The sequence below is a fragment of the Balaenoptera acutorostrata genome, chromosome 15 (assembly GCF_949987535.1).
Source record: "Balaenoptera acutorostrata chromosome 15, mBalAcu1.1, whole genome shotgun sequence".
Lineage (NCBI taxonomy): Eukaryota > Metazoa > Chordata > Mammalia > Artiodactyla > Balaenopteridae > Balaenoptera > Balaenoptera acutorostrata.
The window spans coordinates 30,296,406-30,318,358 of NC_080078.1; the positions used below are offsets into that span (position 1 = coordinate 30,296,406).

At 43.9% G+C, this 21,953-nt stretch overlaps 1 protein-coding gene across 1 annotated transcript in view; it reads left to right on the forward strand.

Moving 5' to 3' along the window:
* Window positions 1-16,728: 16,728 nt before the first annotated feature.
* Window positions 16,729-21,953, forward strand: part of TEKT5 (tektin 5) — a 35,661-nt gene continuing 30,436 nt past the window's right edge. The window contains exons 1-3 of the mRNA XM_007188406.2: window positions 16,729-17,304; window positions 20,172-20,255; window positions 20,904-20,974. Of these exons, the coding sequence (XP_007188468.2) occupies window positions 16,729-17,304; window positions 20,172-20,255; window positions 20,904-20,974 (731 nt within the window). The remainder of the gene's footprint in view (window positions 17,305-20,171; window positions 20,256-20,903; window positions 20,975-21,953) is intronic.

Below are 21,953 nucleotides of genomic sequence, written 5' to 3' on the forward strand. Positions count from 1 at the left end.
CTAAGAGCCCACAAGTCGCGAGGCACGGCCAAAAAAAAAAAAAAGAGCAATTGCCCAATGATGTTGCTGTGGGGATAAAATAATTTCATTCATGCAAAGCACCAAGCACAGAGCAAAGGTCCAATACACAGTTGTGTTTAAGTAAACTTGGGGTTGTAGGTGAGAGTTGCAGAGGTGAGATCCCGTACCCTTGTTTACAGATGGGGGAACTGAGGCCTAGACAGAGAAAATTGTCCCTAATCACATAGCAGGTTAGTGAATGAAACAAGACTAGCACCTGGGTCAAACAGGTTAAGAATTTAGATGGTGATCTAGCTGGAGGACTGGAGCATCTTAAACACACTGCAGGTGGTGAAAACGCTACTCTGTGAAATGCACAGGAGATGCATGAAGTTCCACGTTGTACCACCAGGTGGCGCTCCTACCCCATCTATGACCAAAGTCAGGACGTGGAAAAAATTTTAAGTTCTGGAGTAGAGAATTTCCTACCTCTTCCCTTGGACCCAGCAAAAATATCTAACGAAGATATTAGATATCAGATATCAGTTATATATCAAGCGCCTGCAGTGTATACAGGCACTTGATATATAAATGAGTCGAATACACTGCAGGTGCTTGATATATAACTGAGTCGAAAAATAAGGTTCAGATCCATTATATATGGAGAAGTTGACTCGTTTGCTGGTTAAGAACGTGAATTTTTGAATGCCAGCCGTCTGAGTTCAAATTCCAGCTCCCCATTTACCAGCTTTCAAATCTTTTCTTCATGCCTTAGTTTCCTCCCCTGTAAAATGGCGACGATAATATTAACTCCCTCAGAGAATTATTGTTGGAAGGATTAAATAAGTTAATATGAGTAAAACAAGTTTTAAAAAAATTCCTCACACATTTGTGCAGTATATAGGTGTTAGCAATTGTTAATTTCTTAAACAAACATCTTTATTGACAGATAACTGATAAACAGACTGCACATATTTAAAGCGTACAGTTGATAAGTTTTGACTTATATATACTGTACCTGTGAAACCATCACCGCAATCAAGATAGTGAACACACAGATCATCCCCCAAAGTTTCCTCATGACCTTTGCAAACCTACCCCTGATCCCCGCCGGCAGTCACTGCCCTGTTTCCTGCCTCCATAAATGAGTGTGGATTTTCTAGAATTTTTTATCAGTGGAATCATACGGTGTGTGCTCCTTTTCATCTGGCTTCTTTCAGCATGTTTATTTCAGGTTCATCCATGTTGTTGAGTGTGTGAAGTTCATTTCTTCTGGCTTCGGTGAAGTATTTCATTGTATGAGTACACCACAGCTCGTTAATCCATTTACCTGTAGATGGACATTTGGATTGCTTCCAGCCTGCGGGTGTTACAAATAAAGCTGCTGCGAGCATTGTTGTACAAGACTTCATAATGACACACACTGTCATTTCTCTGGAGTTAACACCTAGGAGTGGGATGGTAGGAAACTGGTGAAGTGTTCTCCAGAGTGGCTGTCCATCCCCACCTGCAGCGTCTGAGCGTTTTAGTTGCCCCATATTCTTGCCAACAGCGAGTGTAACCCGTCTTTTGGGTTTTTGGCATTCTAATAGGTGTATAGTGGTATCTTATTGCGGTTTTAATTTGCATTTCCCTAGTGAGAAATTATGTTGCCATCTTTTCAGGTGTTCATTTGCCATCAGCATATCTTCTTTGCCAAAGTGTTCAAATTTTAAGCCCGTTTAAAAAAATTTTGATTGCTTGAGTTTTTTTAAATTTTTATTTATTTATGGCTGTGTTGGGTCTTCGTTTCTGTGCGAGGGCTTTCTCTAGTTGCGGCAAGTGGGGGCCACTCTTCATCGCGGTGCGCGGGCCTCTCACTACCGCGCCCTCTCTTGCTGCCGAGCTGCTCGGCAGCATGTGGGATCTTCCCAGACCAGGGCTCGAACCCGTGTGCCCTGAATTGACAGGCAGATTCTCAACCACTGCGCCACCAAGGAAACCCAAGTATTGAGTTTTGAGAATACTGTATATGTTCTGGATACAGGTTCCTTATCAGTTATATGTTTGGCAAATATTTCTCCTAGTCTGTGGCTTGAGATTGAAAATTCTCTTGCGAGTGTCTTTTGAAGAGCCGCTCTTAATTTTGATGAGGTCCAGTTTATCAAGTTTTTTCTTTTATGTATTGTGTTTTAGAAAACATACCCAAGAAATCTGCCTTACACAAGGTCACAAATATTTTCTCCTATGTTTCTTCCTAGAATTTTTATAGTTTTAGACCTTAAATTTAGGTCTATGACTCATTTGGAGTTAATTATTTTTGTATGTAATTTTTGTATATAGTGCAAGGTATGGGTTGAGATATATATAGATTTAGATATAGATATAGATATGGATATATATATATATATATATATATATATACACACATATATATCTCCAATTGTTCCAGCATCTCTTTTTGAAAATACTATTTTTTCTCCGCACAATTAACTTTGTACCTTTGCTGAAAGTCAACTGAGCATGAATATGTGGATATATTTCTGGGTTATTTATTCAGAATAAGATCTTTGTCTGTCTTTGTGCCAATACCATACTGTAGCTTTATAATAAGTCCTGAAGTCAGAGACCTCAAATCCTCCAACTTTGTTTTTCTTTTTAAAGTTGTTTTGGCTATTTAGGTCCTTTGAATTTCCATTTGAATTTTAGAATCGGTTAATTAATTTCTACCCCAAAAAGCCTGCTGGGATTTTGGTTGGATTTGCATTGAATCTAACCTTCAGTTTGGGAAGAACTGACCTCTTAACAATATTGAGTCTCCTAGTCCACACACATGATTTATCTCTCTATTTAGATCCTTCTAGATTTCTCTCAGCACTATTCTATAGTTCTGTTTCTTGGTCTTTTTTTTTTTTCTCTCTGTTTCATTTTGGGTAGTCTCTGTTGCTCTATCTTCAACTTCACTAATCTTTTCTTCTGCAGTATTTAATCTGCCTTATTATAGACTGAATGTTTGTGTTACCCCACTCTGCACACCCCAATTCATATGTTGAAGCCCTAACTCCCAATGTGATGGTATTGGAAGGTGGGCCTTTGGGAGGTGATGAGGTCATGGAGAGGAGAGGGAGTCCTCATGATGGGATTAGTGTCTTTATAAGAGGAGACACTTAGCTTGCTCTCTCTCCACACAAGGAAAGGCCATGTGGGAACACAGTGAGTGAGAAGGCGGCCGTCTATAAGCCAACTAGAGAGACCTCACCAGAACCTGACCGTGCTGGCCCCAATCTCGGACTTCCAGCTTCCAGAACAGTGAGACATAAATTTCTAGTACTTAGAGTATTTTGTGTCAGTTTATGGTATTTTGTATGGCAGCCTTGGTCGACTAAAACATACCTTTAATCTCATCTTGTATATTTTTCATCTCAGACATTGTGCTTTTTCTCTCTAGAAGTTCAATTCAGGTATTTTGTTTTGTTTTTTAATATCCTCCAAGTCTCCACTTAATGCAGCCAATTTTTCCTCTGTCTTCTTGAACACACTGATGTAGTTATGATAACTTTTTAAATGTTCTTGTCTACTAATTCTATTATCTGTATCATTTCTGGTTTGCGTTCATTAGATTGATCCACCCCCCCCCCACCTCCCATTATGGGTCTTAGTTTCCTACTTTGCAGTTTTTTTTAATCGCGATCCAATTCTTTATTGGATGCCAGATATTGTGAATTTTACCTTACTGAGTGCTGAAAATGTTTGTATTTTTACAAATATTCTCGATTTTTTTCTGGGACACCAGCAAACGGACTGAAAACATTTTAATCTTTGGGGTACTGCTTTTAAGCTTTGTTAGGCAGGACCAGAGTGGTAATGAGTCTGGGACTAATTTTGCCCTAATACTTAGGCAAAACCCTCTGGCTATTTGACTTGATGCTGCACAGATGATGAAATCTACTGTGGTTGGTGGGATGGGGAACTTTTCCCAGCCTGGGGGGGCTCTGGGATTGTTCCCTCTGATGCTTTGGGGTGGTTCTTCCCCAGCCAGGGGTCATTTCCTCACTGACCCTGCTCAGCTGGACACCAAGGGAACCATCTGCAAGTCTACAGAGCTCTCTCTGGGCAGCTCCGTCCTCCTTCGAGCTCTGCCCTTCAGACTCTAGACACATTGGTGTCCCACCTGCCCGGCTCCCTTAACTGGAGACAGTCCCCCTCCCTGCACCATGGCCTGGAAACTCTGTCCAGGCAGTGAGCTGTGGTGGTTGGAGGACTCACCTCATTTGTTTCCCGTCTCACAGGGAGGACTGTCCTTCATGCCTGATGTCCAGTGTCTTGAAAATCATCATTTCATATATTTTGAGTGTTTTTTGAGTAGTTTCAGTTGGGAGGGTACAGCTAATCCCTATTACCCAATCTTGGCGGGAAGTAGATGTCCTATTAGGTTATACATGTGAATATATTACATATATAGTATGCTACTTATACTATATATATTGCATATATTACATATATACTAAGAAAAATTACAGTTGCCCCTTGAACAACATGGGTTTGAACTGCACGTGTCCACTTATACCTGGATTTTTTTCAATAATAAATACAACATTTCTACACAATCTACAGTTGGCTGAGATGTGGAATGGTGGATAAGGAGGGCCGACTATAAATTATACTCGGATTTTCGGCCGTGTTGAGGGTCGGCGCCCCTACCCCCCACGTTGTTCCAGGGTCGACTGTGTATATAGAGCAGTATGGAAGGCTTAATCAAAAAATAAAAGTCTCCCCCTGTGCCTCGGTTCCATTCCTGTCCTTGTCCAAAGGTAATCACTCAGGCACTGGTTCCTGTGTATCTTTCCAGAAGTGTTTGTTTGTATACAATTACCTACATATCTGCTCAAGTGGTACCATAGGGTATATACTCTTCTATACCTTGCTTTCTTCACTTACATTGATATCTCAGAAATCTTTTCATATCGGCAAATATAGGCCTAACTTCTTTTTATGCTGCAGAGTTCTCCATAGAATAGGTGTCGTGTATTTTATTTAGCCATCCTGTACTGAGGGACATTTGGTTAGCTGCACTTTTTCCTTGCTACAATCAATGCAGCAGTGAGCACATATACGTGTGTGTTTTAGCACACATGTATGTGTGTATCCGCAGGTAGATTTCCAAAAAGATTGCTGAGTCGTTGGACACCAGCCAGGGCCAGTGCTCTAAGCACCAAAAAGATATCTTCCGAAATTCAAAGTGAAAAAAAAAAAAAGCTATATTGTAAAATATAACTTTAGTTTTTGAATGATACAAACTGACACGGATGTTGAATTGAAAGCAGCTTCTTCCTGGATTTTTTTCTCTCTTTCCTGTGTGTGACCCTATTTTTCCAGTTTTCTAAGCACTCCTTGGAGTCACCTCCAGTCACAGATATTGGCTGCAGGGAAGGACAAGTGACAGATTCCTAGCTACCTGCAGGGGGCGCCCAAGGAACGCTTGCTGACTTGTTGAGTTGCTCGCTGCAGAAAGTTCTATCACTGGACAGCGCTGCTCCAGCCTTCACCTAAGACAGTCTCTCCAGGCCTTTCTTCTGCAGGCGGATGGATTTCACATTAAATTCACAGACGTGGAGCTGTCCCTTCACAGCCTGTGGAAGTCAGGCAGCCATCTCAATGCCGCAGCTGCAGGCAGAGATGGCAATAAAATAGAGTTAGTGCGATACTGGGCCGGGGGTCCCCAGTGATCGGGAGGCAGAGCTGGGGTGGAGGATTGCGAACCCCATTCCGGGGGTCAGTCGGGTCTCCTCTCCCCCATCTCCCCAGCCTCTCCAAGTCCATTGCCATAGGGATTTCAGAAATTGAATGAGTTTTCCATCAGCCGGAAAGAGATTGAAAGAATCTCTTTTACAAGAGATTGAAAAAAGCATCTTTTAGTGGTGGATGAGGGATCTCTAAGCAGTGGCGTGCGTGGTATATTCAACACCCAGAGTAGACAATTTTTTTTAACACCTTCCTCCTCTATACAATAATATTCCCAGTAATAATTATATTCCTGGTTACTTTCTTAGTTTTGATACAGTTGACAGCTAAAAAGATTACATTTCAGTTTTAAAGATACTGAGTTCAGTAAAAGATTTCATGCATGAACTAAAATGTCCACGTTCCAAACAAAAATATTACACCTTGCAGGTCACACTCTGTTTCACTGTTTTACATCCTAGACACAAATAAAAACTACCAGGGTCACATAGAATGACAGAATGGAAGCAGTCCGTGTTCCGGTTTCATCTTCCCATCACGGCTAACCTTGTGTGTGTTGAGTCTACTGTCTGGATGCAGGGGTGCAAAGCACCCCAAGGGCTTGGAGACACTAACTGAGCCCAAAGAGATAGTCAACGATTCCCAGGCGTTAGGAACTTACTGTCCAACCAAACACGTGTGGCCCAGCCTGTGTGTGCGGTGGCTGACTGTGTAGTTGGGAGTTCCTTGAATTAACTTCTATGGATAATACTTTATTTATCTAAAAACTAAGTAACAAAATGTGCTGATTTACATTTTATTAAAACTCAACAGTAATCAAAACAGAATTACCATAGGGCCCAGCAATTCAACTCTTTGGGAACTATTCAAGAAAATTGAAAACTTATGTCCACACAAAAACTTGTACAGAAATGTTCACGGCAATATTATTCATAACAGCCAAAAAGTGGAAACAACCCAAATGTTCATCAACGGATGAATGGCTAAACGAAATGTGGTCTAGACATGTGATTGGGATAGTATTCAGCCATAAAAGGGAACGAAGTACTGACACCTGCTTCACCATGGATGAACCCTAAAAACTCCACTGCCCCATGCTTTGGAAGGCACTGATCAGGAGTTCTCTAACAGTCACACACCAAGTATTTGAGTATTTTCACTTTCTAAATTTTTAGAAAGTGATTCCTTGAGTCTTTTGGACTGAGTTGTCAGGTTTTACTATTCCTTTTTGCTGAGTTTTGGTTGAACCATGTCCAACTGTTTTGAATTTACCTTTCTCATTTAATGGCATCTGAAATTCTGTCACTTCATCTATCCATCCATCCATCCATCCATCCATCCATCCATCTACCCACCTAGCCATACACCCATCCATCTATCCATCCATTTTTTTATTCATTTAACAAACGCAAATTGTGCACCTACTATATTCCAGGTATTATTCTCAGTGCTGTGGATACAAATACAAGCAAAATCAAATAAGGTCCTTTCCCTCATAGAACTTATTTCAGGGCCCCATTACCCCAGGTGTGGTCTGTGGACCAGCCTCACCTGGGAGCTTGTAGGAAAAGCAGCACCTCCAGCCCTGCCCCCAGCTCTACTCAATCAGAATATGCATTTTAATCCAATCCTCAGGTGATTTGTGGACACATTCACGTGTGAGAGGTGCAGATTGAAAGGACTAGATGGGAACTAGAGTCCAGGTGAGACACACACAGTATTGTTTTCAGAACTTAGAACAAATGCATCATAAATAAACAAGACCTTGGGAAAAGCAATTCTCCGGGCAGAAGAGGCCTTTCCCTTGAGTGGAATCCCAGCTCCGACCCCTCTCCCAGCCTGGAAAAGGCCGGGGATTGTGCCTCCCTCGGACGCTGTGAGAATCAAGTAAAGGCAGAACAAGGTACTTAGCACCTAGTGGGTGATCAACAGTTGTTATTGGTGTTACTATTATTATTAGACTACACTTTGCCACATCATTTCATGTAATCCTTTTGCTCACTCCTGGAGGTGGGCGTTATTCGAGCCCTCATTTTACGGGGGGGCAAACTGAGGCTCAGAGAGGTGCAGATTAGCACCTGTTAGCACAAGTTTGTGTGCCCCATGCACAGTGAGGCCAAACAAACCGAAACGTTGGAGTTTGGAGCAGAGAAAGGTTTATTGCAGGGCCATTCAAGGAGACAGGTGGCTCAGGCCCCAAAAAAAACCCCGAGCTCTCCGAAAATTTCCGGCAAAGAATTTTTAAAAGCCAGATGAGGGAGGGGGTTCGCAAGGTATGTGATCAGCTCGTGCACAATTCTCTGGTTGATGGTGAGCTAGCAGGGTGGTGTCACAGGGGTCAACATTATCAGTCCTTAGGCTCCAGGAGGCCTGGGGGCTGTGTGCTCGTGGTCATCAAGTACTGTAGTCAATATCTTTCATTTGGTGGGGGGTTTTCACATCTGTGAAACAACTCAGAAAATGTGCATCAAACTGTTATCTAGGTACTTCAGAGAGGAGCTGAAGCAGAGGATGTGGGGGAAGGCTGTCCCGGGAAGGCCCCATAGGGTCCTGCTCGGTTACGCCCTGACATAGATTCTTCTATCTCGTTATAGCAGAAAAAATGCACATGGGTCATATATATACGATAATATAGATATATTCAAGGAGCCCCGCCTTGCTTAGGAAAATCAAGCCAGAGCCCCAAATGGCTGAAAGGCAGGCGGGTCAGTTTCTCTGGTGACAGTTTCACTTTGTGGATTTTCATCGGGGTTTGTCCTGGAACATCTCCCCAGATCATTCAAGCAACTGACCTGGAGCCCAGGTGAGCAGGACCCCAGAGGACCCCAGCCTGCAGCGAGCTGTCCAGCCCGGAGATCACCAAGGGATTTTTGGCCGCCCTCTGGGTTTTCCTAAGGCCCCACCCCCTTCCACAGCAGCCCTGTAACCGGTGGCAGGCGGGGGGCTGTGGCATTCATGCCTGGGCTTCCTCACACCTACAGCACCAGGCTCCTAGAACAGGAGTTTCTTTTCTTTTCTTTTCTTTTTTTTTAAACATCTTTACTGGAGTGTAATTGTTTTACATTGTTGTGTTAGTTTCTGCTGTATAACAAAGTGAATCAGCTATATATATCCCCATATCCCCTCCCTCTTGCGTCTCCCTCCCACCCTCCCTAACCCACCCCTCTAGGTGGTCACAAAGCACCAAGCTGATCTCCCTGTGCTATGTGGCTGCTTCCCACTAGCTATCTATTTTACATTTGGTAGTGTATATAAGTCCATGCCACGCTCTTACATCGTCCCAGCTTACCCTTCCCCCTCCCTGTGTCCTCAAGTCTGTTCTCAACATCTGCATCTTTATTCCTGTCCTGCCCCTAGGTTCTTCAGAAATACTTTTTTTTTTTTTTTTTTTTTAGATTTCATATATATGTGTTAGCATATGGTATTTGTTTTTCTCTTTCTGACTTACTTCACCCTGTATGACAGCCTCTAGGTCCATCCACCTCACGACAAATAACTCAATTTTGTTTCTGTTTATGGCTGAGTAATATTCCATCATATATATGTGCCACATCTTCTTTATCCATTCCTCTGTCGATGGACACTTAGGTTGCTTCCATGTCCTGGCTATTGTAAATAGAGCTGCAATGGACATTGCGGTACATGACTCTTTTTGAATTATGGTTTTCTCAGGGTATATGTCCAGTAGTGGGATAGCTGGGTCGTATGGTAGTTCTAGTTTTAGTTTTTTAAGGAACCTCCATACTGTTCTCCATAGTGGCTGTATCAATTTACATTCCCACCAACAGTGCAGGAGGGTTCCCTTTTCTCCATACCCTCTCCAGCATTTATTGTTTGTAGATTTTTTCATGATGGCCATTTTGACTGGTGTGAGGTGATACCTCACTGTAATTTTGATTTGCATTTCTCTAATGATTAGTGATGTTGAGCATCCTTTCATGTGTTTGTTGGCAATCTGTATATCTCCTTTGGAGAAATGTCTATTTAGGTCTTCTGCCCATTTTGAATTGGGTTGTTTGTTTTTTTGATATTGAGCTGCATGAGATACTTGTAAATTTTGGAGATTAATCCTTTGTCAGTTGCTTCATTTGCAAATATTTTCTCCCCTTCTGAGGGCTGTCTTTTCATCTTGTTTATGGTTTCCTTTGCTGTGCAAAAGCTTTTACGTTTCATTAGGTCTCATTTGTTTATTTTTGTTTTTATTTCCATTTCTCTAGGAGGTGGATCAAAAAGGATCTTGCTGTGATTTATGTCATAGAGTGTTCTGCCTATGTTTTCCTCTAAGAGTTTTATAGTGTCTGGCCTTACATTTAGGTCTTTGATCCATTTTGAGTTTATTTTTGTGTATGGTGTTAGGGAGTGTTCTAATTTCATTCTTTTACGTGTAGCTGTCCAGTTTTCCCAGCACCACTTATTGAAGAGGCTATCTTTTCTCCATTGTATATTCTTCCCTCCTTTATCAAAGATAAGGTGACCATAAGTGCGTGGGTTTATCTCTGGGCTTTCTATCCTGTTCCATTGATCTATATTTCTGTTTTTGCGGCAGTACCATACTGTCTTGATTACTGTAGCTTTGTAGTATAGTCTGAAGTCAGGGAGCCTGATTCCTCCAGCTCCGTTTTTCTTTCTCAAGACTGCTTTGGCTATTCAGGGTCTTTTGTGTTTCCATACAAATTGTGAAATTTTTTGTTCTAGTCCTGTGAAAAATGCCATTGGTAGTTTGATAGGGATTGCAGTGAATCTGTAGATTGCTTTGGGTAGTATAGTCATTTTCACAGTATTGATTCTTCCAATCCAAGAACATGGTATATCTCTCCATCTGTTTGTATCATCTTTAATTGCTTTCATCAGTGTCTTATAGTTTTCTGCATACAAGTCTTTTGTCTCCTTGGGTAGGTTTATTCCTAGGTATTTTATTCTTTTTGTTGCAATGGTAAATGGGAATGTTTCCTTAATTTCTCTTTCAGATTTTTCATCATTAGTGTATAGGAATGCAAGAGATTTCTGTGCATTAATATTGTATCCTGCTACTTTACCAAATTCATTGATTAGCTCCAGTAGTTTTCTGGTAGCATCTTTAGGATTCTCTATGTATAGTATCATGTCATCTGCAAACAGTGACAGTTTTACTTCTTTTCTGATTTGGATTCCATTTATTTCCTTTTTGTCTCTAATTGCTGTTGCTAAATCTTCCAAAACTATGTTGAATAACAGTGGTGAGAGTGGGCAACCTTGTCTCGTTCCTGATCTTAGTGGAAATGCTTTCAGTTTTTCACCATTGAGAACGATGTTGGCTGTGGGTTTGTCCTATATAGCCTTTGTTACGTTGAGGTAAGTTCCCTCTATGCCTACTTTCTGGAGAGTTTTTATCATAAGTTGGTGTTAAATTTTGTCAAAAGCTTTTTCTGCATCTATTGAGATGATCATATGGTTTTTATCCTTCAATTTGTTAATATGGTGTATCACATTGATTGATTTGTGTATATTGAAGAATCCTTGCATTCCTGGGATAAACTCCACTTGATCATGGTGCATGATCCTTTTAATGTGCTGTTAGATCCTGTTTGCTAGTATTTTGTTGAGGATTTTTGCATCTATGTTCATCATTGATATTGGCCTGTAGTTTTCTTTTTTTGTGACATCTTTGTCTGGTTTTGGTATCAGGGTGATGGTGGCCTCGCAGAATGAGTTTGGGAGTGTTCCTACCTCTGCTATATTTTGGAAGAGTTTGAGAAGGATGGGTGTTAGTTCTTCTCTAAATGTTTGATCGAATTCGCTTGTGAATCTATCTGGTCCTGGGATTTTGCTTGTTGGAAGATTTTTAATCACAGTTTCAATTTCAGTGCTTGTGATTGGTCTGTTTATATTTTCTATTTCTTCCCGGTTCAGTCTCGGAAGGTTGTGCTTTTCTAAGATTTGTCCATTTCTTCCAGGTTGTCCATTTTATTGGCATGGAGTTGCTTGTAGTAATCTCTCATGATCCTTTGTATTTCTGCAGTGCCAGTTGTTACTTCTCCTTTTTCATTTCTAATTCTGTTGATTTGAGTCTTCTCCCATTTTTTCTTGATGAGTCTGGCTAATGGTCTATCAATTTTGTTTACTTTTCAAAGAACCAGCTTTTAGTTTTACTGATCTTTGCTATCATTTCCTTCATTTCTTTTTCATTGATTTCTGATCTGATCTTTATGATTTCTTTCCTTCTGTTAACTTTGGGGTTTGTTTGTTCTTCTTTCTCTAATTACTTTAGGTGTAAAGTTAGGTTGTTTATTTGAGATTTTTCTTGTTTCTTGAGGTAGGTTGTATTGCTATAAACTTCCCTCTTAGAACTGCTTTTGCTGCATCCCATAGGTTTTGGGTCATCGTGTTTTCATTGTTATTTGTTTCTAGGTATTTTTAGATTTCCTCTTTGATTTCTTCAGTGATCTCTTGGTTATGTAGTAGCACATTGTTTAGCCTCCATGTGTTTGTATTTTTTACAGTATTTTTCCTGTAATTGATATCTAGTCTTACAGCATTGTGGTCAGAAAAGATACTTGATATGATTTCAATTTTCTTAAATTTACCAAGGCTTGATTTGTGACCCAAGATATGATCTATCCTGGTAAATATTCCATGAGCACTTCGGAAGAAAGTGTATTCTGTTGTTTTTGGATGGAATGTCCTATAAATATCAATTAAGTCCATCTTAATTTCATTTTGGTTGATCTGTCCATTGGTGAAAGTGGGGTGTTAAAGTCCTCTACTATTATTTTGTTACTGTCGTTTTCCCCTTTTATGGCTGTTAGCATTTGCCTTATGTATTGAGGTGCTCCTATGCTGGGTGCATAAATATTTACAATCGCTGTATTTTCTTCTTGGATTGATCCCTTGATCATTATGTAGTGTCCTTCTTTGTCTCTTGTAATAGTCTTTATTTTAAAGTCTATTTTGTCTGATATGAGAATTGCTATTCCAGCTTTCTTCTGATTTCCATTTGCATAGAATATCATTTTCCATCTCCTCAGTTTCAGTCTGTATGTGTCCCTAGGTCTGAAGTGGGTCTCTTGTTGACAGCATATATATGGGTCTTGTTTTTGTATCCATTCAGCTAGTCTATGTCTTTTGGCTGGAGCATTTAATCCATTTACATTTAAGGTAATTATTGATATGTATGTTCCTATTACCATTTTCTTAATTGTTTTGGGTTTGTTATTGTAGGTCTTTTCCTTCTCTTGTGTCTTCTGCCTAGAGAAGTTCCTTTAACATTTGTTGTAAAGCTGGTTTGGTGGTGCTGAATTCTCTTAGCTTTTGCTTGTCTGTAAGGGTTTTTATTTCTCCATTGAATCTGAATGAGATCCTTGCTGGGTAGAGTAATCTTGGTTGTAGGTTTTTCCCTTTCATCACTGTAAATATGTCCTGCCACTCCTTTCTGGCTTGCAGAGTTTCTGCTGAACGATCAGCTGTTAACCTTATGGGGATTCTCTTGTATGTTATTTGTTGCTTTCCCCTTGCTGCTTTTAATATTTTTTCTTTGTATTTAATTTTTGATAGTTTGATTAATTTGTGTCTTGACGTGTTTCTCCTTGGACTTATCCTGTATGGGACTCTCTGCACTTCCTGGACTTGATTGACTATTTCCTTTTCCATATTAAGGAAGTTTTCAACTATAATCTCTTCAAATATTTTCTCAGTCCCTTTCTTTTTCTCTTCTTCTTCTGGGACCCTTATAATTTGAATGTTGGCGCATTTAATGTTATCCCAGAGGTCTCTGAGACTGTCCTCAATTCTTTTCATTCTTTTTTCTTTATTCTGCTCTGCAGTAGTTATTTCCACTATTTTATCTTCCAGGTCACTTATCCATTCTTCTGCCTCAGTTATTCTGCTATTGATTCCTTCTAGAGAATTTTAAATTTCATTTATTGTGTTGTTCATCATTGTTTGTTTGCTCTTTAGTTCTTCTAGGTCCTTGTTAAACGTTTTTTGTATTGTCTCCATTCTATTTCCAAGATTTTAGATCATCTTTACTAACATTACTCTGAATTCTTTTTCAGGTAGACTGCCTATTTCCTCTTCATTTGTTTGGTCTGGTGGGTTTTTACCTTGCTCCTTCATCTGCTGCGTATTTCTCTGTCTTCTCATTTTGCTTAACCTACTGTGTTTGGGGTCTCCTTTTCACAGGCTGCAGGTTCGTAGTTCCTGTTGTTTTTGGTGTCTGCCCCGAGTGGGTATGGTTGGGTGGGCTAGTGGGTTGTGTAGGCTTCCTGGTAGAGGGGACTGGTGCCTGTGTTCTGGTGGATGAGGCTGGATCTTGTCTTTCTGGTGGGCAGGACCACATCCAGTGGTATGTTTCGGGGTGTCTGTGAACTTATTATGATTTTAGGCAGCCTCTCTGCTAATGGGTGGGGTTGTGTTCCTGTCTTGCTAGTTGTGTGGCATGGGGTGTCCAGCACTGTAACTTGCTGGTCGTTGAGTGGAGCTGGATCTTAGCGTTGAGACGGAGATCTCTGGGAGAGCTCTCGCCAATTGATATTATGTGGGGCCTGGAGGTCTCTGGTGGTCCAATGTCCTGAACTCGACTCTACCAATAACAGGAGTTTCTGACTGATGTCCATTGGTGTCTGAATCGGAAGCCATGGCCTCAGAGCCCCACGGTTGGGAAAATCTTCAGGACAATATACATGCATATAAATAATATATATAAAGTATATATCCAGAGGCCCACGGGAGGCGGAAAGCCTTCAAGACAATATATATTCAAGTAAAAAAATGGATGCTCTTCCATCCTGTAACTTCATCTAGAAGTTATGCTCAGACATGCCCAGAAATATACGTGGAAAGATGCTGATTGCATTTATGCAGAACTACTAAGGGAGAGAGGCCGGGCTTAAAGGACTGTGTTCTACGTGACCTTGTTTGTATGGCATTCTGTGGGGACAGAGGGCCCGCTGGTGGTTGCCGGGTTAGAGGCAGAAGGAAGAGCACAGAGGCCTTCCTGGGTGATGGGGATGATCTCATCCTGGTGGTGGCGGCGGGCCTGTGTGCCTTCATCAGCACGCACAGGACTGCACCGAGAGGGTTAATTCCACTGTGTGAAAATTGTACCTCTGCGAACCTGACTTAAATAAATGCAAGTGGCAAGACATTTATTGCAGCGATGTTTGTACTAACAAAAGACTGGAAACAACTTAAATGCCCAGTCGTAGAGAATGATCAAATAAATAATACACCTCCATATAATGCAGCACTGCACAGCTACTAAATGGAAGAGAGAGATGTTTATGGACCGAAATGAGATGATCTCCAAGAGTTACAGTTATGTGGAAAATGGTGGGTATAGTGTTTACCATTTATGTAAAAAAGATATAGATTGATATAAGCTTGTATGTGCATAGAATGTCTCTAGAAAAATACAAAAACCTGTTCATTGGAGTTATGTCTGGGAAGACTGGAAGTAGCTAGGAGTAACGAGAAAATCTAAATTTTACTTTATACCCTTAGATACCACATTAATATTTTTACTATGAACATTTAGTGCTTAAGAAATACCCTGAGTCTTTCCGGACCATTTCTTGGCTGCTCCAATGTGCAAGCACTTCCTGTGTAGGATGTCCCATCTTCAATGATCCAGCAAGGTGAGCATGTAGGTACAGAGGGACCCAGAGCCCACCCTATAAGGTGGGGAGGTCAAGCTTTCTTTATAGGTTTGCTGTGGAAATTAAATAAATGAGTATAGGTAAAGCCTCGGGTATACAGAAGGTGCTTAATACATGTTATTTCTCTCTGCCTTATCCCCCTCATACCCACTCCATTTTGCAGCCCTGGTTTTAGGCAACTGGGGAGAAAATTCACATTAGTCATCTCGCTCCACTAAAAAGGACCATTTGAGGGTTAGAGTATTTTCTTTGCCATTTCAAAAAGGGGGAAAGGAGCCCACAAATCAAGCATCCCACTTGTTGAATACCTTGAGACTTTGTTGCCACTCCCACCAGCCAAGGAGGGGAGGAAGTTTCTTGTTGGGTTAAAAATATTGGTATAGAATAGAGGGTTGAACACTTTTTCCGGAATAATGAAACCCTCAGTCTAGACACCTGTTCACCCCTTCAGTACTGTGCCGGGTGCTGGGACTTAACGGTGAAGCCAAATGGACACAGTGGAGCCCCACATGGAGCTCACAATTCCCCCACCCTGCTTCCTTATTACATTCAGCTTCATTGAAGTATGGTTTATGTACAGTAAACGTCCCCCTTTTAGTGGACAGTTCTATGGGTTTTGACAAATACAGATAGTTGTGTAACCCCTGCAACCATCAAGACACAGAGCAGTGCTGTCGCCATTCCCAAATTTTCTCCTGCTCCTTTGTGGTCAATCTTTCCCCTACCCCCAGCCCTGGCAACCACTGACCTGCCTTCTGGCCATATGGATCTGCCTGAAAGTCATCCAGATGACATCCAGAATGTCACCTAGATGGACTCATACAGGATGTACGAGTCTAGCTGCTTCCATTTAGCTTAATGCATTTGAGATTCATTCCCGCTGTTTCGCGTGCCAAGAGCTCATCCTTCTTTACTGCTGAGTAGTAGCCCATGCTGTGCATGGACCACTTGGGTGCCATCCTGGGGACAAAGAGAGAAGGAAAACAACTAACCTTGACCAAATTGGCCCTGAGCTGATTGGGTTTACTGCAGTGGACCACATTAAATTTTCTCCCACAGGCAGAGTTAAGTTTGGAAAGGCAGATTCGATTATTATGAGAAATACATAAATGCCATTTCTTGCACCTCCAACTCTGTAGATTGAAAAACTCATTCATGCTGTTGATTTTTTTGGTCTGTGTTTTGATTGTGATGCTATGGCCCCAGCTGGGGCAAGTGAGCAGGGGTCCCAGTAAGGCCCCACTCCCCCAGGCTTTATGACAACAGTGCCGAGTCATAGAGGTCCTGCCCGTCCCTCAGAGAAGCCCCTTCCCCTTCCTGTGGTGCCTTGGCCCCCTTAGGCACAGTTTTGCCCTAGCGGAGCTGACGGGGGAAGATGGAGTTCCTTGGAACCACTCAGACTGCCAGTTACTGTGGCCCCAAGAAAGCCTGCGGCATCAGCGCGCGGCCCCCGGTTGCGCCGGCCCCGGTGATCCAGGAGTGTTACCAGCCCTATTACCTGCCTGGGTACCGCTACCTGAACTCATGGAGACCCAGCCTCTTCTACAAGGTCTCCAACACCCAGACCTGCCCGGACGAGGGAGTCACGTGCCGCAGCGCCCTGCGGCCGCCCACCATCCTGCCGGCCGTCCGCTCGGCGCTCTTCTGTCGCTACAGCCCCCATGACTGGGACCAGTCCAACCAGCTGCAGATCCGCGCGGCCGAGGCCTCGCGGCTGTGGGCCGGCCGGCTGATGGGCGACTCCATGCGGCTCATGCAGGACAAGGACCAGCTGACGCGCCAGATGCAGGAGGGGACCCGCCGGAACCTGGGCCAGAGGCTGTCGGACATCGGCTTCTGGAAGTCGGAGCTGAGCTATGAGCTGGAGAGGCTTCTGAACGAGAACCACAGCCTGGATGCAGTCAAGAGGCGGCTGGAGTGCATGGCCGAGGAACTGAACTGTCCACTGCAGGTGAGGGTGGCGTGCGGAGGGGGGGCCCGACGGCCGCTGGGATACCACCCCTGCAGCGCAGCCCCCCACACTCCCCTTGAGTGAAGGTCAAGGTGACGGGTGCCGTGCAGCTCAGTTTGAGCTGCATTATCATCTATAATCAGCTTTAAGCTAAAAAAAAAAAAATATATATATATATATATATATATATATATATATATATATATATATATGTATATATATATATATAACTTAGTCAATTGACAATAATCCCAGTCCAATCAGGGTTCCTCAGACTGAATGGAATTTCCTTTTCTCCTTGGGGTTACATCGAAATCACAGGGATTTCATAAAGACATCACAAGCGTGTGTGTGCATGTGATGGTCTTTAGAAGATGTGCTTTAAATAAGTGGTCTATTTTTCTCTGTAGCCCTCAAGACCTGCTAACATACTGTACAATTTACTTATTGTTTTGCTCCCCACACTAGAATATAGGCACCATGAGGGTTAGGATTTCTGTCTGCTTTTTCACCAAGGACTGCTATGCAGCTGTGGGGACCAGTATGTCTATGCTGGTCCTCAACGAGCGGTGTCTGTGCTGATTGCCCGTCATCTAGACCAATGTTCTGAGTGTCTTCCCATCCTGGCACAGTGTGTGGTACACAGCAGGCACTCAAGAAGTATTTGCTGAATAAATGAATAAATATCTGGATGTGGACATCCTCCACACTTTGGTTTCCCAGTCTCCAGCCATATCCTGGAGCAGTTAGGATAGCTTTAGGCTGCGTGTAAACAGCTATCTGACTACAGCAGCTCAGCCAAATAGGAGTTTCATTTTCTGTTATGAGAATTCCAGAGGAAAAGAGAGGAGGACGCTGCAGCCTCCACGTGATACCAGAAGGGACCCAGCCTCCTGTCTGCTTGGCCATCCTTAACACGGGGCTTTTGTCCTACTACTTTCAAGGACGTTTCAGATCTCATATTGCAAACTCCCGCTTGCCAGGAGCATTTGGATATTCTCAGTCGAGGCAGGAGGATGGGGAAGGGAAGGGGCAAAATGCCAACTGTGTCTGTCCCTTTTTATCAGGGAATATCACTTTTCCAGAAGGTCCGTTGTGTGAGTCCATTTTTAGCCCATGTGCCAGAACTCACATGGGCTCCCTGGGTGCAAAGGAGTCTGGGTAAGTGAGCATTTTTCACTGGGTCCTGGAGTGGACCCTGGGTGAGGAACTGGCATTATCTGCCTTTGCTGTGGGAGATCATCGTGGCCACACAACATGATGTTCTGCTGCTCCCTGGAGTGGGTGCGAATGCAGAAACCCTGCCTGCAAACCTCCTGCAGCCGTGCCTGCTCCGTGGCAGGCGTGGGGGCTTCTGTAGGAGAGGCCCTGCCTCCATGTTTCCCCCGGAGACAAGGCACAGGTTCTGACCACTATGGGATGGGGGTCCCTACTGTTTCCCTATGCCCCCAGGTTCCCCCCCGGAAGGACAGTGGGCAGGGCTGCTGCTCAGAGACCCAAAGCAGAATCTGAAATCTAGTGCTCCTCCCCTCTCCCAGACTCTCTCCTCACTCCCCCAGCCTGTCTGGAAAGCCCAGCTCTGCCCCATCACGTGGCCCCCCTGTGACAGACACATGGGGGCACAGGGACCAGAGGCATCTCACTTCCATCCACTTGTCTCCAACTCCAAGGTTACCACCTGAGTCCAGGTGCCTCTCAGTGGACAATGGTGACGGCCTCCTTCCTGGCCTCCTGACCTCTGGCCCCTCCAACGCATTTTCCAGACAGCAGCCAGAGGGATGGTTTTAAATATTAAACTAGATCTCTGCACCTCCCCGCTAAAACCCCCTCAATGGCTTCCTAATGCATCCTAGTTGACATCTGAGTTCCTTGTCACAGGCCCAATGGCTTCCTGTCTGCTGCTTCTCCTACCCCAGGGCCTTTGCACTGGCTGTTCCCTCTTCCTGGTGCATTATTCCCATTCATTTCTGCTGCTTCTCATAATTCAGGTCTCGGTCTGCCACGTCCTTAGAGAAGTCCTCCCGGACCACCCTGCTGGTTATTCCCCACCCACCCACAGCTCGCTATTTTCATCACAGCCCTTATCACAGTCAGAAACGATTGGGTTTCTTTCTATGTTCATTTGTGTGTGTTCTCTCTCTTCTGTTAGAACTCCGTAAGAGCAGGGACCATTTAGTTCACTGCAGTGTCCCCAGTGCCTTGATGGAGTGTGACACAGAGAAGGGGGCAGTGAATTCTTGTGGCATCAAGTGCTCCCCCTCCTTTCTGAGTTCCCAGATACATTTGTGTCCCAACACCAGGTGCCGTGCTCCCCTGCCTCCTTCTCACTGCCGCTGCTCCTTGTGAGATCACAGGCCAGTGACCCATCACAATTCTTTGACAGTCTGCTGCTGCAGGAGCTCCACTGAGCAGCCACTCCCCTGGCTCCTGTTCTGCTCTGTTCATGTCCCCATGACGGTTGTAAGGTCCATGTGGCAGGGTTGCCTGGGTCTCACTTGGCCTATGTCCCTTTCCAAAGCTCTTCCCCCATTTAGAGATCTCCAAAAAAGGGTGTTCATATATATTCACAGGTAATTCTTATAGACAGTATTCTAAGCGCTTTACATTTGTCAAACTGACTTAACTAGCATGGCCAGCTTGAGATGTGCACCGATTTTGCACCCATCTACCATCTCAGCATCCCACAGCCCTCACTGATGGAGAAGGGGAGGCAGAAGCCCACCCAAACGCACAGTGATGGGGCCACGTGAAGCATCCAGGTTTCCCAGGAATGAAACAGACCACGGCAGAGGTAGATGTGAGTCAGTTCTGCTCAGGGTCTACATACAGCTGCAGGGAGAATACATGATTCCCCACGCCCCCTACAGGTGGCCCTGGAGTGTCAGTACCAGCGAGAGAAAAGGATCGGGATTGACTTGGTCCATGACAACGTGGAGAAAAATCTTATCCAGGTAAGATGCCCCCTGGGTCTGGCCAGCCCCCTGAGGGAGGAGGCAAGTCCAGCTGGTCAGAGAGGTTTCTGAGCTGCCTGTCAGGAGCAGAAGCCACATGTATCACCCGATGCAAAATTAGGGCTCAGAAAGCGTGGGTGGGGGCCTAGGTTGCAATTTAGAACCAGTGAGAAAGGAGATCATTTGACCCTCAGTCTTTTCCTCTCCAAAATGGGCATCATAATAGTAATACCAATAAATAACAAAAGTAACAGCCAGTGTTTATTGAGCACCTGCTATATGCCACACACTGTATCACTTCATATGCATTATTTAATTCAATGATAAAATATGAATGTATCATATTTTATGATAAAGGGTCTATGAATGAACCCTTGGTGCATAGTAGGTGCTGCATTTTCTTTCACTCTGGAAGTATATAAAAAGAAAGGACAGTAGGGCAAAGAATGTGCAGCTTCCACAGTCGACCCTCAGGTGCCTGGCCCGGGGATCATGCTGGTCGAGTCAGGAGATGGACCCCACCCTGACATTTCACCTTGTGGGATGGAGGGTGGGCAGTGAGAGGTGAGGGGTGGAGCTCTGGCCTGGGAGACAGGAGGCTGTGAGTTTCTAAGGGGCCCCTGCTCTTTCTGACATCTTTCATTGCAGGAAGTAGATTTGCTAAAATGTTGCCAAGAACAGATGAGAAAACTAGCTCAAAGGATTGACATCCAGATGAGGTAAGAGCTGCTTTCTCTCCCTTTTCTTGGAGTTTGTTTTGGGTCTCCCAGGTTTCAGGGGTCCCGTGTCTCCAGGTGGTTCTTTTGATCAGTGGTGTACTGGTAAGCTTTTAACAACCAGGAAAGGAAAGAAGTCCTGATCTGTCGCGTTTGTCAGTTTCAGCGATGTAAGTGCTACCACCATGGCTGATCTCAGTCTATCAATATGATGTTACTGACATGCACACGATTGATTTTCATGAGTCAGCACAGCATCCGTGGTTCTTGTTTGCGGTGAGAGCCTTGGCAAAAGAAATTGGCCTCACTGAGGCTCCTCTTAGCCTGTGACTTCCCCATGCGAGTCCTGAACTTCGGGACATGGCAGAGAGTGGGTGGCATTGGGCATCAAGGTGAGAGGCCCGGGCCTCTCCAGAGGGGAGCTGGTGGACACCTTGAGCCACTGTTCCTTTTAGTCTTCAAAGGAATCAGCTTTTTTTTTTTTTTTTTTTTTTTTTTTTTATTGATTAACTGATTGATTGATTGCTATGTTGGGTCTTCGTTTCTGTGTGAGGGCTTTCTCCAGTTGTGGCAAGCGGGGGCCACCCTTCATCACGGTGCGCGGGCCTCTCACTGTCACGGCCTCTCCCGCTGCGGAGCACAGGCTCCAGACGCGCAGGCTCAGCAATTGTGGCCCACGGGCCCAGCCGCTCCGCGGCATGCGGGATCCTCCCAGACCAGGGCTCGAACCCGCGTCCCCCGCATCAGCAGGCAGACTCTCAACCACTGCGCCACCAGGGAAGCCCAGGAATCAGCTTTTTGTTCTTGGAAGATTATGTAACTGGTATCATGACAAGGCAGGAGACTCCCCCATAATTAAAGGGAGGCTTGAGTTTTACCGGGCTTGGGACCCATAGATGAGCCCTTGGCACCCAGCTCCCCCGGAGGCAGCAGCCTTCCCGCCTGGCCCTTGAGCTGGGCACTTGCCTTTAACTCTTGCAGG